Below are 15,746 nucleotides of genomic sequence, written 5' to 3'. Positions count from 1 at the left end.
GACACGTTTAAAAAAATGTCCTATTTACTCCAGAGTCAGAGTAGGGCCTCCAAGGAGAAGGGCTCCTGGATTCTGCCGAGGAGAGTCCCCCAAAAAGCAAGTTTCTACTGGTATTGAAAACTGCACAGATCTCACAGTGCTGCCCATGTGTCCTAGCTCAGCTCCACAGAGTGGGATGGATGGTATAACATCAAACTAGGAAGGTTTAGAATGTGGAGCAAAACATTGGCTTGCACACCTAGTTAGCTCTGTCAGCCCAGCAGCGCCGCATTAGCCTGGGTCCTCCAAGAACCAGACAACAAGGCAGGACTAAATGTGCAAGACATTTATTAGGGGAAACACATGTGAGAGAAAATGGAAATGGAAGTGGGCAAGCCTGGGAGAGCCAGCAGACTGCAGCGCCAGTCTGCTCCCTAGTGAGCTGTTCGTGGGGTGGCAGTGGGGTGGGAGGGGGTAGGCAGCAAGTCTGGTGGAAGCAGAGAATGCCCTGTGGGTCTAAGAAAATGTTGGCAAGGCCCTTGGGGAGCCTCACGTCAAAGCTGACCAGCAGGACCAAGAATGGACCTGACCTAGTACCTCTACGCCACTTTGCCACTGGCTGAGGGCACCGCCTGGAGAAACATGGCCTCAAGGGCAACCCAGCAATGGGCTTGAGAGAGCAGAGGCTGGGATACTTGGTCAATCATATTTACTGCAGCCAAAGATCTGAAAGACACGTTCTCATGGCTGCCACCCACGCAGGGACAAGACTTCAGTTGCCTGAGGATAAAAACTACACTCAGGAAAGAGTGTCCTTTCCAATTCTCCTTATCATTAGTCCTTTCTGTATATGTGCATTACTACGGCTAAAAATATCTCTTTTAACTCTACCTCTGCTGGATTTTTCCTCAGAGGAAGAGGTACTTCTCAAGCTAAGTCAGGAAAGCTAGGACCTCAGTGTCTCTACAGTAGGTGGTCCTTGCAGAAGAGCTGGCACAGAAGGACTCAGCGAGAACTCTGGAAATACAGAAGCATGAGCACTTGGAACGGTTGGTCCTTGTCTTCAGCTTTTTCTCTTTCTAAAGATTATTTTGCATTTATTTCCCTTCAATAGCATTTTTGGATAAACAAGAGAATATTCCTGATAGTGGTCTGTATCCACTGACATGCAACTAATTTTTTTTTACCACAATAGCATTGTTGAAGAACATCGCAGTTGCTCCAGGATGGGGTCTTCCATAGCAACCGTATTGTACCAATATCCAGAGTGATCTGTGGCCAAGGACACATCCCCATTCTAAGTCCGAGAGAGAAGCAACCAGAGCTGAGCCATTAGAAGCATTTTTGCCAAGGGCGATTTGACGTTTCTGTCTGGATTCTAACCCCAAGGACATAGTACAACCTAGGGCAGTGGGCTTCAACGGGGTGCTCGCCCCTGTGGAGGGTCTGAATGTTACAATGATGTGAAGGAAAGGAATATTAGAATTCCTGTCTTCATTCTTTTTTGTCTTATGTTTTTAGTCATCCCATATGAGCAGCAACATATTCTCATTTCTACATAAACAAATGCATTGTGTGTACATGCTTTAAAACAAAGAAGTTCAGAGACCTGATAATACGGTGGGTCTTAATTTTTTTTTTTTAATAGCAAAAAGGGATGGTACAAAACACGTGAAGGTGAAGCTACTCTGGTTGCTAAGGGCAGCTGCAGTCAGGGAGTAGGGAATAGACTCCCACCCACTTAGCTGCTGCAGAACCTTAGGGCTCCGAACAACACAAATAGAACACCATAGGCAGCAGGATATGGAGCTGCAGGACGTGATCGGAGAGGCATCATCTTGGGGGAAGAAAACTAATTAGAGCTGAGCAAGCTCCTGAGCAAAGCCATCAGCGTGAAGAGTCCAAACAGCTATGAAAGAGCCAGGCAATAGAACTGAGCAGGGGAAGCATCCTAGGCAAGAGTAAAGTATTTCTGAAGAGGGGATTGGAGATTGGAGGATTTTCCTAGCAGAACTGAGTAGATGAATAACGACGGCAGCTTTTAAAAGGACACTTGTAGCCATAGGTGAGTGCAGGGAGGGAACAAGCAAGGGTGTCCCCCAGGGGAAGCGTCACCTACCAGGTTAGCAAGGAAGACTACAGAGTTCTTAAATCCCCTTCTATTTCTAACATCCTAGGCTGTTAGAAGACCACAGGTCCAGGAAGCAATACTTTCCTCTCACGCTCCAAAGTGGAGTCCCATGACATTTCTGCTTCTGATGTTACAGAGACACAACCTTCAAAAGCAAAAAGAGATTACTTTTTTTTTTTTTTTTTCAGAGAATGGGGGATAGAGTCCCACCTACTTAGCTACAACCAAACCTGTAGGCTTTGGACAAAAGAATAAAGCTTAACCAAGAAGAGGAGGGTGGTTAACTTCCTAGCTGAAACGATTAATCCGGAGGAGGTATGGAGTGAGGTGCGCTTCTGGGTGGCGGTAAGCCGGGCAGGCTGGCAGGCAGGCAGCTGTTGCACATCACCCAAATGCCCTGTGCTTACCCCTTAGGGTCTTTGATGTTATTGAGCTGCAGGGCTCACCCTCTGATGCCTCGGGCAGGAGTCTGCCCACAGAGGTGTCTCCCCCAGTGGCTGAAAGTCACCCTACAGCACCTCGACATGGGGAAGGAAGGCACTGTGCTCTGAGGCAGCAGCGTCCTCGAGGCGGATTTCCTTCTCCCGGAGGCATTATCAGCTCCACTGGCTGGGTGGCTGTCTCCTCCTCTGCCTCTGCCTCTGTTGCTGCACCCTCTGGTTTGGGTGGGTCTGGGGCTTCATCTTTATCCCTCCTTGTCTTTGACTTTCAACAATGCCTAGATCCGCTTTCTTCTAACTCTCCTTCTAGCTCTGACACTTGCTCCCTGGCTTCACACTGGCCCTGCCATCTACCCCCAAATGTTCAATGAAGTCTTCAATCCTTGAAGACTTTTGAGAGAGTACCTAAAAGATTTCTGGTGTCTCCATGTCTTTGAGCAAAATGAAGTCCAATCACAGGCCCGAGAGATCTGCCATAGCTAAGCAAACCCTGTGACCAACATCTGGGAGCTACAGCAGACAGATAAGCTATACTGGAGGGCTTTCTTTTCATTGAAAAAATCTATCACAGTCACCCTCTTCCCAGGTGCCGTCATCAAAAGACAGTAGAAAAATGCTATCATGGAGAATTGAAAATAAAAAGGAATAGAGAACGTAGGATTCATGTACAGGGGGAAAAAAACTATTATGCATCTCTGACTTCCCCCCCATCCCCCTGAACTCTCTTCCATGACTTCTACTCTTCAACCACAGCATAAAATCTGATTTTGCTCCCTTTTTTGGTACGTGTGGCCCTCGCAGGCACGTGGAGTTTAATGGCGTATCTGGAAGTCTAACCTGTGAAAATGTCAATGGTTCTCTGTACCTCCAATCTGTAAGCAGATATGCCTGACTTTCATGCTCTGCCCTGGCATCCAGTGTTTCTGTGGAACTTGACCACGTCAACACAGCTTCGGATGAACATGAGGGAGACCCAGGGCTGGGAGCTGGGAACCGAATGGTCCAAAATCAAAGCTAAAGGGTGCAGCCCTACCTCTCTGAGTCTGCCCATCCAAAGCTGCTCCATAGATCTTTATAGATATTAAAATCCAATGAAAAATGATTTTTTTCTAGTTCCAAAAGGGAGCCAGAGCAGTGCCCTACCTTACCCCAGATGAGACAAAGACTCAGAATGTGGTTAAGGTTTGGGCAAGCTCTACTCTACTCCTGGGGCCTACTTCTCATCAAGGTCCACAGGCTGTAGCTACTCAGAAGACAGTCCAGCAACATGGACAGGAAGACTTATCAAGCGCAGTGTACTTAGGGGATTCTTGGTCTCAAGAGCCCTTTTCAGAACTGTGGGCCACTCCACCACCTCCGCTCAAGCTGGGTCTTTTTCTTTTTCTGAGGCTACTTAAGCTGAGCACGTCAGGTTAGGGCAGGGTTTTAAGACAGGTGTGTGACTCAGGAGATTACCCCCTTTCCGTCACTCAAGCTACACTAGTGAATCAATGGATCTCATTCTGGATTCAGCCCAGCATAGGCTGCATGGGTCTGTGGGGACCTGAGATGGTGTATAGTTTCCCCTCAGGCCTGGGCAAAGAGGAATCTAATTTCTAGGGACTTACTAATCAGCCCATCTGAGGAAGAAGTCAATCCCCTCTCCAGCATGTGTTTAGAGGAGCCAAAGAGGATCCCTCTTCCCACAAAAGTATTCTCTTCATTAATGCACTGCTCCATGAAATTCTAGTTTAAGTTGTGATAGCATGTCTAGGAGGTGGGGGTCATCACCCCAGGCCTGGTACTCACAGGGCTTAAGAGCCCTTTTTTTTTTTTTTTTCCCTGACTTTGGGCTCCATGCTAGAGCTCTTCTCAACCCCATCTGGGTCTCTTTCATCCCAACACAAAAAGCAGACCTCTTGTTCTCAGCAGGGCCAGAGTAACTCAGCTGGGGAAACACAAAGCACTTACCAGTGGTCTCCATGGCAAAAAGGAAAAACCAACCAAACATTACTTCAAGACTAGAGAAGTGAATGCAGGAGTTCCCTAAAATAGGTCTCCTTCTCCAAAACAAATGTTACAGGCAATTTGGTATGTGCTCCACTGCCGATTATAACCATAACCCATGACAGTCAGAGCAAGACAGAAAATCAGGAGTAAGGACATTGACACAGAAAAAGAAGACAGAAATGCCCAGAACAGAAATGGCCAACCCAAGTGATGCAATAAGACCTGGCAACCTGGAGTTGTAGAGCATTTCCAAGAGAGCACATCTATCAGGCATTTCTTACCACCCTTCCAGCCACCCTGGGAAGTAAGAAAAGCCATTCTTTTTTCCTGTTTTACAAAGAGGATTAAGAGTCTTGGGGAGGTTGAACCACTTGCCCAAGGCCATCCAGTTCATAAATGCAAGGACAAGGCCATGTCTTTTGCTTGCTAGGTCAGTGCTTTTATGAGCTCCCATAAGGTAATGGTAGAGAACTGCCTACTTCAGAAACAAATAATTTAGAAGGAACAAGGAAAGAAACAGTCATCCAAGTCATAATAAAGAAGCTGTCCAGTCTTCATGGACACCACAGGAGCTAAATTGGTAGCAATTTTGTAAGGCATTTCCCTTTTACTTCCAAGACTCTGCCCCAAACAAAAAGAGGGTAAGGCCCATCAGGGAAAGATACAGAATCCTGATAGTGGTTTTCATCGTCCCTTCCCATCTGGGCCTCACCCAAAGAGGCATCTACCCCAGTGCCAAGTAAGACTGGGCATTCTCTTCCTCCATGGGATGAAGCCAGGGGGACTCCCAAGGAAACTCCAACTTCCCTTGGAGCCCGTAGGCTGACGGGCTATTTCCATCTGCCACATTCTCTCTTCCAACATTTTCCTTTCTTTGAGGAGAACAGGAAATCCCTTGGCACTGGGCTGTTCAAAAGAACAAGATTGGCTTGTTCAGAGAAGCCAAAGGCTTCTTTAGGCCTATCTCCCTAGAAACAGAAACGCCCATAGGTGCTTGGCCCTACCACCCTCATGTTTTAGCAATCCTACCATCTTCCATACATCATTGCATTCACCCTTGGCCATATCTGGCATATCTTTGAACTCTTGCTTTCCATTCTGCAATTGTCTACAGCTGTTTTGAGCCTATTGTTTTGATTGCACCCATGCCCATGTTGTCCATTGCAAAAGCAGTGTGATAGTGTAGGGGTGGGGAAGCACAGAGAACGGGATATTTTGGCTCCTTCATTCACCAGCATACAGGATAGTTAGGATGTACATGATGTGCTTTGTACGCTGCGAGTCACCATTTAAACATGAATCATTAATATAGAGACTCAGGCATTCTCAGTGTGGAGTTTCTTTTACTTAGTTCAGAGCCAAGACCAAATAGATAAGTTTAAAATAGATATTTTGATGGTATAGTAATGATCAAGGCAGTCGCTTTTCATAGTGTCTAGGCCAAGCAAGTCAGGTGGACACATATCTGAAATTTGATAATGTACTACCCTCAGCAGATATCATTCTGCATATCAAGAAACGACTGATTGTAAGACATCTCCCAGTTCAGTTACAAAGGTCCTTCAAAGTATGAGAAAGCCTCTGAAAAGGACAAGGCTTCTCTTTTGTTTCTTGACCCCTCACCTTAATCGTTGGGCAAAAGATACTGTGGAGTTGCCCTGTTCCACGATGTTCTTTGTGCACTAAGATGAGAGAGCTTCAGGGAAACAGAGTAGTGGCCAAGGTTACAAGTTCATTTTCCAATAGTGTATGAGCAGGGGGGACAAAGTTCAGTTCGGCCCTTCACTCTCACGCTGAAATGACACCGGGCAGGCTATGAACACAGGTTATTGAAAACTCTGTGTTCAAACATTGGCTCAGTCAACATCTGATAATGTGACCTTGAATAAGGTACTTGGACTCCCTTTGCTTCAGTGTCCTCATCTATAAGATGAAAGGAATGAATTAGGCCACCTCCAGTGGCCCTCTCAGTGCCAATGACCTATACTTTTCAAAATAGATTATTGTAATTTATCCAGGTGGTTGATCTTGGGGAGAGGTCATGCATTCTTTCCTATCATCATGATAATATTTGGAAAATGGTTGTATCTTCGTGCCCAAAAATCACTCAAGTCCAATCAAAATTCCTCTAAAATGCCTGATTTCTTCCCGGAGGAAATAATCAGGGGCAGAATCTAGCAGTTAACATAACTAGAGCTCTTCACAATCCTTCTGATGGATTGGGGAGTGGAGTGATACAATCTTAAGCTTCCCCATTAAACCCTTGAGAGGATACCAGTTAAGGAGCTGAAATTATTAGACTTCCAGAAATGAAGGAATTTCCAAAAACAGTCTATTCTTTATCTCGCAGCAAGATTACACCTAAACAGAAGGAGATGGCGTGCAAGCAGGAATTCGAGGACCGGTACTCTTCTCAATGCTCCTCCAAGGGCTGTCAGTGCTTATTGTGGGTTTACTTTTAGATTCGATTCTTCAAACGTATAAGACACACCTATGACATTCCCTTAAAGGTCCTCAAGTCATCCGCATCTCCCCGTTCCATCCATCGCCAGCCTTTTATCATCTGACCTACTGTGGTGGCCTTGCACTGGCCTCCTTCCTTCCGTGTTTAACCACCTCTAATCCATTCGTGATCTTCACTCCCACCACATGAGTCAATCAGTGATATTCCATCACTTCTAGAGTAAAAACCACAACAATGAACATGACCTTTGGGTGGGAGGTGGGGTTGCACCTTCTGACCCCTTCCCAGCTCTCTCATCTTACCTTGCACCACCCTCACTCCCTCTCCACCCCAGCCGAGTAGAATGTCCTCTGATTCTTTTCGCCGTGTTGTCTCTGCATGTCTTGTTCACTCTGCCCCTTCCTCTGCCCCCTCCCTTGGGTCTGGATACTTTTCACTCTTCATCCTTCAGATCTCAGCCCAGTTGTCTCTTTCATGGGAAAGCCTTCCCTGGCCTCCCTGGCAAGATTAGGCCTCCTTACTGGCAATTGTAGCGGCATACGCTTCCACCTTCCAAAGCCTTATTATCTCAGTTGTGATTTACAACCCTATGGGTATTTATTTGATGCGTGTCTGCCTCACTCACTAGACTGTCAAATTCACAAGAACAGGGACCATAAAAATCCTTGTTCAGGTATCGCACTCCCAGTGCCTAGCAGAGTGCTTGCCACATGGTAATCACTCAATAAATAACAGGTCAAATAAGCTAACGTGCTAGGCACTTAGAGCACTCCAAGATGAACAACACAGGATCCTTGCTGTTCCCAATCCCACAGCCATGAAATGGTGGGTCTGAAATCGGCAAGGCTACAAAAAAGGACCGGGTGCAAGAAATGAGAAAGACCTTGGTCAATTTCTTCAGATCCATTGAGCCCCTTTATACCTTTTCCATACAAACATCGACCATTTGATGGCTATCACTTGCTCAAACAACTCACTCCAACACTAATAGCATCTTCCTACCCATGACCCAACATTTTACTTTTTGTGAACAACACAATTCCTCCTTCTATCAGTACAGTGCACACTTCTTGGCACCGCGGGCATGACTCTACGTTTCAAATAATTGGGGCCATGTCAACAGACATCCTGATTAGATCTGCTAAGTAATCTGGGTCTGCATTAAACCAATAACCCACATCAGAGCCCACATCTGTGTTTATGGAACAACTCTCACTGTCAGTGAGACATCACTGTGTCTGTCGCAACATGTGATGTGAGATCTGGAAACACGCAGCTCCACTCTGAGCTGCTGTGTGTGTTTGGTTGGTAGCTCGGAGCTGGTGTTTATTGACAAGCATGAACACTGGAGTGAGTAATCATTATAAGCATTCTTTGCACATTTCCATCTCCCATTAGCAGAGCGCATCTCCATGCTTCTCTGTCCTCACTCTGCAGATGGGGAAGCGGATGGGCAGGCTGAGACCCAGGGTCCCAGTTGCCTTTGAGCATTCAGTGGGATGGAACAGAATGATTGAGTAGATAAGCTGACACTTGGTATTTGTGTGACCTTGGCTGATTACCTGCTCATTTGTCCATTCAATTCATGCACTCACTCATCCAATCAACAAATACTTTTGGAGCACCTGTTTAATAAGTGCCACTGTGCTAGGCACAGAGGATGTGCTGGACGACAAGCAGATGTGTTCCCTACCCTTATGGGCCATGGTCTAGGGAGGGAAAGAGAAGTAAAAAAAAAAAAAAAGATTTACTTTAAAATATACAGACTCACAGTGTTGGAAGGAACCTGGTGTCATGGACTTGCATAATAAAGAGGGAGATCTAACCTAGTTTAGAGCATGGAGAATGCTCTGCTCTCCTGGGAAGCAGTATTTAAGCTGAGCCCTGAAGGATGGAATGAAAGTTTAGCCAGAAACAGCATGATAAGAGGATCAGAGTTTTTCCAGGCTCAGGTAACCTCACAGTGCAGCCCTTGAAGAAAGAAAGAACATGGTGCATTTGGGGAACTGAGCAAGTCCAGAGCGGTTATTAGAGCCACAAGCTGGGAGGGGAGAGAGGTGTGAGGGGAGAATATATGAGACCAGGGGCTGCTCATGGCCGGTGGACCATGCTGAATACTTTGGACTTTATTCTAAAGGCAACCAGAAGTCTACCTCGAGTTTTAAGCAAAGCAAAGATCAGATCGGAATTGGGCAGTATGTGCCTGACCTACGTCACCATGACTTTGAGGAACAAAGGAGGCCAAATTCTCCAGGTAAACCGTAAAGCTTGGGACCATGGTTATTCTTAGTATGAGCACTAAGCAAACGCCCGTGAATGGTAAAGACTGTGAAAAGTCCCTGGGAATAAAGGCTCAAAAATGGCCACTCGGGCCATTTCAGAGACTCTGTGCCTTGAAATGCCAAACGTGCTGGTTTTCTCCACGTTGAATTGGAGTTTGTCGTCCGACTGTCACTCATCATCCCCCACAAACATACAAGCAGCCATTCCAATCAATGGCCTGTGTCCTAATGCATCGATTCATCTTGGCCTTTCCAGGGGTCTCTCTGCACAGCATCTCTGCTCATTAAAGGGAATGTGCCTGCATCATAATGATAATGCTCCGCACTTACCCAGCACATTGCCCAGGGGTGTCTCAGAGCATTTTGCAAACATTTAATTAAGTTCGTCTAGTGACTAGAGGGGAGTCCCTAGCGTCTCAGCACCAAGGGGTCTGGGTGGGAGGGAGATGATAGCAAACAAGCGCAGGCCTGCCTCCAGCATGGGCTCTGGGGCACAGGGGCGGGCAGGACCCTGTGCAGGGGGTCCCTGCGTCACTAGGGAGAAGCACTCACACACGCCTGGTCATGGCTCTGTGTCCTGCCCCCAGTGCCCCTGGGGTCAGCGCCGGAGGCCACCGCAGGGGGGGGGGGGGCCTGAAAGGGTGGTGATGGATGAGGAGAGGAAGGGGCCTGCCTCCTTTCCCAAGTTGTATATGTGATTCTGAGGGTAGTGAACTCTCCTCTGCAAGTGAGTGTGTGTGTGTTGTTGACATGAGGAAAGGAGGGTGGGAGAGCAGTGGATGTGTATTTGCACCGACAGGAAGGCAGCAGTAAGCAAATGGTCTTAAAGTTTGTCTCGGCTTATAGGATCTCATTTGGCTCCGTCCTCGCAAGTTCTCTGGATTTCGCCCCAAGGCCTACCTGCACCACGGCCTCCAGTGCAGAGCTGAGGCCGCGGGAACCTGCCAAGCGGCGTGGGCCCGTGCCCGGCCCCGCCTTCAGGCCCAAGTCTTAGCCTCCCACCAGAGGCACAAAGAGGCAAAAGGGACAAATGTCTTCAGGAGCTGGTGTCTAGCGCAGGGCCGGACCGACTGGGAGGGCAGAGCAAGCCGCCCGCGGTGATGCCAACCTGTCTCCTCCCCGGCGCCCGCGCAGCCCCTGCGTCTGGAGGGGGCCGATCCGCATCCAGAGGCGCGAACAGGCACGGCTCCTGCCAGCCTGGCCGGTCAGCAGCCGCAGGCCATCTGCGGGCTGACGCTGGAGCTCACTGACAGGAATAGCCAGGCCTGCTCCCCCTCTGTCCTCTGTCCCCGGCCCAGGCAGCTGCAAGCAGGTGGCAGCAGGCCACGGGTCCCCCCCCAGCGAGCCAGGCACAGGAAGGCCATGGCACCCGGGCCACGGGGGACGGGCCCCCCAGCACCACCCGGGGCGGATCAACAGGTGCGTGTGCACAGCAGCCCCCGGGCCGCGCAGCAACGTCCCGGGGACCCCGGGGCCACGTCTCCCAGAGCGGGGACACCAAGGCCCCCGAGCTCCGCGGAGGGCGCCACACGCGTCTCACTGCGAGTCGGAAAGGCAGATGCGGAACAACTCCCTGTTTTACTGGATCTATGTTTCTTGGGGCAGGAGAGTATCTTACTTAATAAATTTTGTTTAATTAGAACCTGTCTTCCCGGATAAATGAGTGGATGAACTGTATTCGGCTGATTTTCATCACTGTGGTAAAGACAGGGACGCAGGTGAGCTGGTCTGGCCCTGGCGGCCCTTCTCGCCCCCTCCTCTGAGCAGGCCTCTCTTTGCCCTCTTGCCAAGCGACCGCAATGAGGCGCTTTGGTTTGGGTTTCGAATGACAAGAACTCAGAAACGTTCAACTTGTTTTCACGCCACTCGCACCGTGGGCCACTCTGGTCCTCCTGGAAGCGAGCGGCGGGTATCGCCGGGACCCGTTCTACAGACTGGTGGGCTGAGACTCAAGAGAGCGTCTTGGGCCAGCCAGAGAACCTCGAGGAGCTCCTGAGCCTCAGCCCCCCACTGCTCATGCTCTCGGAGGTTTACAGGGAGTCCCACGTCCGGGGACTGTCGCTCTGCCCCGTGATGCAGGTTTGGGACACGGACGAGCACGGGTGCAGCTGTCAGCAGCTGCCGTGCGAGGCCCAGGCCCAGAGCTGCTACATCACAAACCCAGGCCAGTGCCAACGGCCTCAAGAGCCTCCTTCTGTGATTTCCCAGGCTACAGGGACACGCAGAAGGTCCTCAGAATGACAGACAGCACAGAGCAGACAGGTCTGAAGCCACACACGGGGACCTCAAGCTATCCGGGAGCTCCGATTAACCTCAGGTTGGGCAATGCCACCTGGCTCCAGGCCACCGAGAAAGCCACTTTAGGAGGCCACCGACAGGTCTCCTTCCCAGGCCTGCTGTTGCCACGGGGCCGGTGCCTAGCGCCGACAGCGTGCAGTCCGACCTTATTAACGTGTCCATCATGTATAAGGAACTGAGGGCCACAGGGGCGACTGCCAAAGGGTGACCAGGCCTTGATCACAGCTGATGCTCAGTCCTTGTCTGCACCTGGCCTGTAATCTATGGTGGGGCTGCGGGCTGGGAGTCTCCGTGCCCCGGGCTCTCCTCCTGGGCCCCCCAGCTCGCCAGGCAGCCTTAGGCAGCTCCTCAGCCCCCCGCAGGTGATGGGCTCTGGGATGGGAAAGGCTTCACGGAAGCTGCGCTGCAGAGCCCCCCCAGGGCCCACCCCAAAGCTAAGCAGTCCAGCCCGAATTACCCAAGGCCCAGGGCTCGTCCCTCCGGGCAGACGGAGAAGGCGCATGCGGGGCAGGAGCCGCGTGCCTTGCAGAGCTGTCCACGTGAGTCCAGGGCCTTCAGACCAGGCCTGATGGAGGAACGGAAGACGTGGCCGTGGCCGTGAGTGCGCGCCCACACACCCGTGCGTGGGACCCAACTCGGTCCAGGCAGGTAGACGGGGACACGCGTGGCCAACTGCCCTGCTTAGGGTCACGCACCAAGGGGCAAGCAGGGCGGCCAAGGGGAAGGGGGCGGGGGGGGGGGGCACCATCTGAACTTGAAGAAAGAAAGGAGGGGCGTGCTGAGCTCCAGGGAGCGGAGCCTAGGCCTCCACGCACAGCGACACCTCCCACCCCAGCCCAGGGCCATCCCACCGGGGCTCAGATGAAGAGGAAAAGGCAGGCCGAGGTGGGCTTCTAGTCAGGGCTACAGGCCTGGACACTTAGGCCTTACAGCGACGCCTCAGAGGGTTCTGGCACGGGGGCAGGGGAATGGGATTGAACCTCCCAACCTGACCCAGGATTAGGGATTGAGATGCAAATGTCCTTTCCTCCAGGCTTCTCAGGGCTCCTCCCCCAAGTAACTCATCTTTCCACAAAGCGCCTGACCCCAGATCAGCAAGGCCCCCCGGCACAGACCCATCCGTCCTCCTACCCAGGACTCCCCAAAGCTCCCGGGATCCGGCACAGACCCATCCCTCCTCCTACCCAGGCCCCCAAGGCTCCCGGGCTCAGCAAGGTCTTGAGCCGGGGCGTGACCCTTTCACTGTCAACCTAGGCCCTCTCCCTGTCTTGGGTGGGGGTCGAGGGTGGGGGGGGGTGTCATTCTAGTTTCCACTTGTGACCGCCTTTCCCATCCTCAAGATGCAGGCTAGAAAAGCAATTTACGGCCATCGGTCTCCCCCTGGAAGGCGCCAAGACACAACATCAGCCTTAGAATTATCCTGGGATGCGACGCGGTTGCCAAGCCGTAGGAAGCGGCAGAGTCAAGGGGCATGGGGCTTCACCGTGACCTTAGCCTCCGCCTTTAGACACGACGAAAAGCAGGTGGCTAACAAGCCGGCATTAACCCCGGTGGGAGAAAAAGCATCCTTTGAAACAAAGAAAGAGTCTAAGAACCTGAGGAAGGAAGTGCAGTGCGAGAGGCGGGAAGGAGTCCGGGAGCGGCGCTGCTGGAGCTCCAGGGCCTGGCTCGGCTCCCCGGGGCCCTGCCGCACGCCTTCCCCGCTCCCTGGGCGGCCTCGCAGGCGCCCTCGGGCACCCTTAGCACCGGAGCGGCCCAGGCTCCCGGGCTCTGCCCCGGCCTCCACAGCCCACGCTGGCAGGCGCGACGGCCAAGGCTGGAGGCTTCTCCAGGGCCAAGTCCACACCCCCAGGCAAGCGGTGGGCAGCAGGTGCAGGTGCCGCGGGACCTCCAGAGGGAGGCGGCACCCTGACTCCTCCGGGGTGCACTGCAATGCAGCTTCAGCTGGCCGGGCTCGCCACCCCCTCCGGAGGCGGGATTTTCTGAGTCCTGCCCGAAGAAGAGCGAGCCCACAGCGGAGAGCCCTTGGGGTGGGGGCCCTGCCCGCCTGGGCCCCGCACAGGGAGGGAGCCCCCAGCACAGGGAGGCCCTGCGGCCGCCTGGCACTCAGGGGACTTGCACACACAGGAAAGTTTGTCTTGCCACACGGTGCACCCAACGCGCCCACCTGGCTCCCCCTACCAGGCTGCAGCGGGTACTGAGCGCCCCGGCCTGCCCTGCCTCGCCCCCCTGAACCCGCCGACCCTCCACCCGCCTGGCATCCGGAAGGAGAAAGCCGGCGCCCGCTCTCTGAACTTCTCAGCCTACGGAACAGCCAGCGACACGGCAATTCGGAGCCCAGCTCTGCCACAGGGAAAACATGATTTTTAAAAAGCGTCAGAAAAAAAAAAAAACATCATGCAAGGAATTTCTTCTCTCTTTTTTTAAAGTCACTTCTCTCTTCTTTCTCCCCGGCAAACTTTCATTTTTCTATTTTTCCCCGCTGGTAGCTTTAGGGATACTCAGGGTTCTCATTTCCTGAGAATAATAATAAAAAATAAAAAATAAAACAGAGCCGAGTGATCCTCAATATAAAAATATAAAATTGTGTGATCTGCCTAATATCAGGACACGGAAGGTTTCAGAATCCCAGGATTTGTGTGTGTGTGTGTGTGTGTGTGTGTGTGCATACGTGTGGGGTTGCACATCCAAGCTAGTGTTTACCCAAATGCATGTACCTCGATGTGGGGGAAAGAAGGGAAAAAGGGAATTCCAGGGGGTGGGGGTTTTGCACGGAAACCCCGCAGACCCTTTGATGCTGCCCAAAACCCCGGCCCGCGGAGCCAGACCCTCAGCATTGTTTGAAGGAAGCCTGCAGGCGTTCAGGCGTCTGCTCGCCAGCGGCGCGCGTGCAATCACCGAATCTAGGAAAACGTGTTGGGTTTTGCAACACTTCCACTAAGCTCATTCGGGGAGGATTGCAGCATCTTACCTGTGTGTCGCCGCAGATTTGTTTTCCCCAAGCAAGTCACCGCCGCGCTAGGTGGGACCACATCTAAATCACTGGGGGGGGGGGGGGGGGGGGGCGCAAGGTGCGGAGGGGACGCAGGTAGACCCGGACCCCCCCAGCCCTCCCCGGGGGGGGGCAGTCCCAGTTCCCAGGTGGGGCGCGCGCAGACGCGGGGACCCTGGGCTCCAGCGGCACCATCTGCCCATTTGGTGGAAGGGTAAGGAGAGGAGGGGAGGCCGGGAGGGACGCGGCCCCGCAGGGAGGTCGCGGACACAGCGGCCCGCGGCAGGGGGGGTCTCGGCGGGTCAGGTGAGCCCCCCCACCCGCCTCCCGCCCGCAGGCCCCACGGGTTCAGGGCTCGGGCCACGCGGCGACTACGGCGGCGGCGGGAGCAGCTCTCGAACCCAGCTCCCGCGGCGGGCGGGGCGCGCGCAGTCCGTCCGTGGGTCCGTGGGTCCGCGGTCCGCGGTCCGTGGGTCCGTCCCCCCCCCGCGCCCCCCTCCCGGCACCTGGGATGAAGAGCAGCGCGGTGGTGGCGGAGAAGACGACCCAGCAGGCGGGGCGGCACATCTCGGGGCTGCGGCGGCGGCCGGCTCGGGCGGCTGGTGCTGCTGCTGCCGCGGCTGCCTCGCTCTGCGCTGACTCCCGAGCAGGTCGGGATCCGCCGTTTGCAGAGGGAGGGAGGGAGGGAGGGAGGGAGGGAGGGAGGGAGGGAGGGAGGGAGCGCGCGGGGAGCGCGGGGAGCGCGGGGAGCGCGGGGGGCGGGCGGGCGCGGGGACTGGGGGCGCGGGCGGAGCGCAGGGCGGCCCCCGGCCCGGGCGCGCACACGGGCCCCTCCGCCCTCCCCTCCCCTCCCGCCAGCGCGCCCCGGGCCCGCGGCCACCGCCCCCTCCGTCCCCACCCCGAGCTCCGGGGGCGCCGTGCGTGCGCCGGGGGGGCTGCTGCGGGGCGCGGGGGCTGTGACCGCGGCGTCCCCCCTCCCGGCCTCGGGGGCGAGGACCCCGAGCCCCAGGGGCGCGCCCCGCGACGGGGCCCTCCGGAGCGCCGGGGAGCCCCAGTCTTCCCGCCCGGAGGATGGGCGCAATGGGCCCGCGCCCTACCGCCGGGTCCCCTGCCCGGGGAGCGACACCCTGGGGCTCGACCTCAGGGACGCTGAGGCCATCGGGAGCCTCCA

At 53.5% G+C, this 15,746-nt stretch overlaps 1 protein-coding gene across 1 annotated transcript in view; it reads right to left on the bottom strand.

Moving 5' to 3' along the window:
- OPCML (opioid binding protein/cell adhesion molecule like) overlaps nt 1–15,235 on the bottom strand; it is a 1,015,083-nt gene extending 999,848 nt beyond the window's left edge. Inside the window, exon 1 of the mRNA XM_038535609.1 lies at nt 15,082–15,235. Within this exon, the coding sequence (XP_038391537.1) occupies nt 15,082–15,142 (61 nt within the window). The 5' untranslated portion in view covers nt 15,143–15,235. The remainder of the gene's footprint in view (nt 1–15,081) is intronic.
- Nucleotides 15,236–15,746: the final 511 nt, after the last annotated feature.

The sequence above is a fragment of the Canis lupus genome, chromosome 5 (genome assembly GCF_011100685.1).
Source record: "Canis lupus familiaris isolate Mischka breed German Shepherd chromosome 5, alternate assembly UU_Cfam_GSD_1.0, whole genome shotgun sequence".
Lineage (NCBI taxonomy): Eukaryota > Metazoa > Chordata > Mammalia > Carnivora > Canidae > Canis > Canis lupus.
Note: the sequence above shows the minus strand (reverse complement) of the source record. Positions and strands in the feature narration are given on the sequence as shown.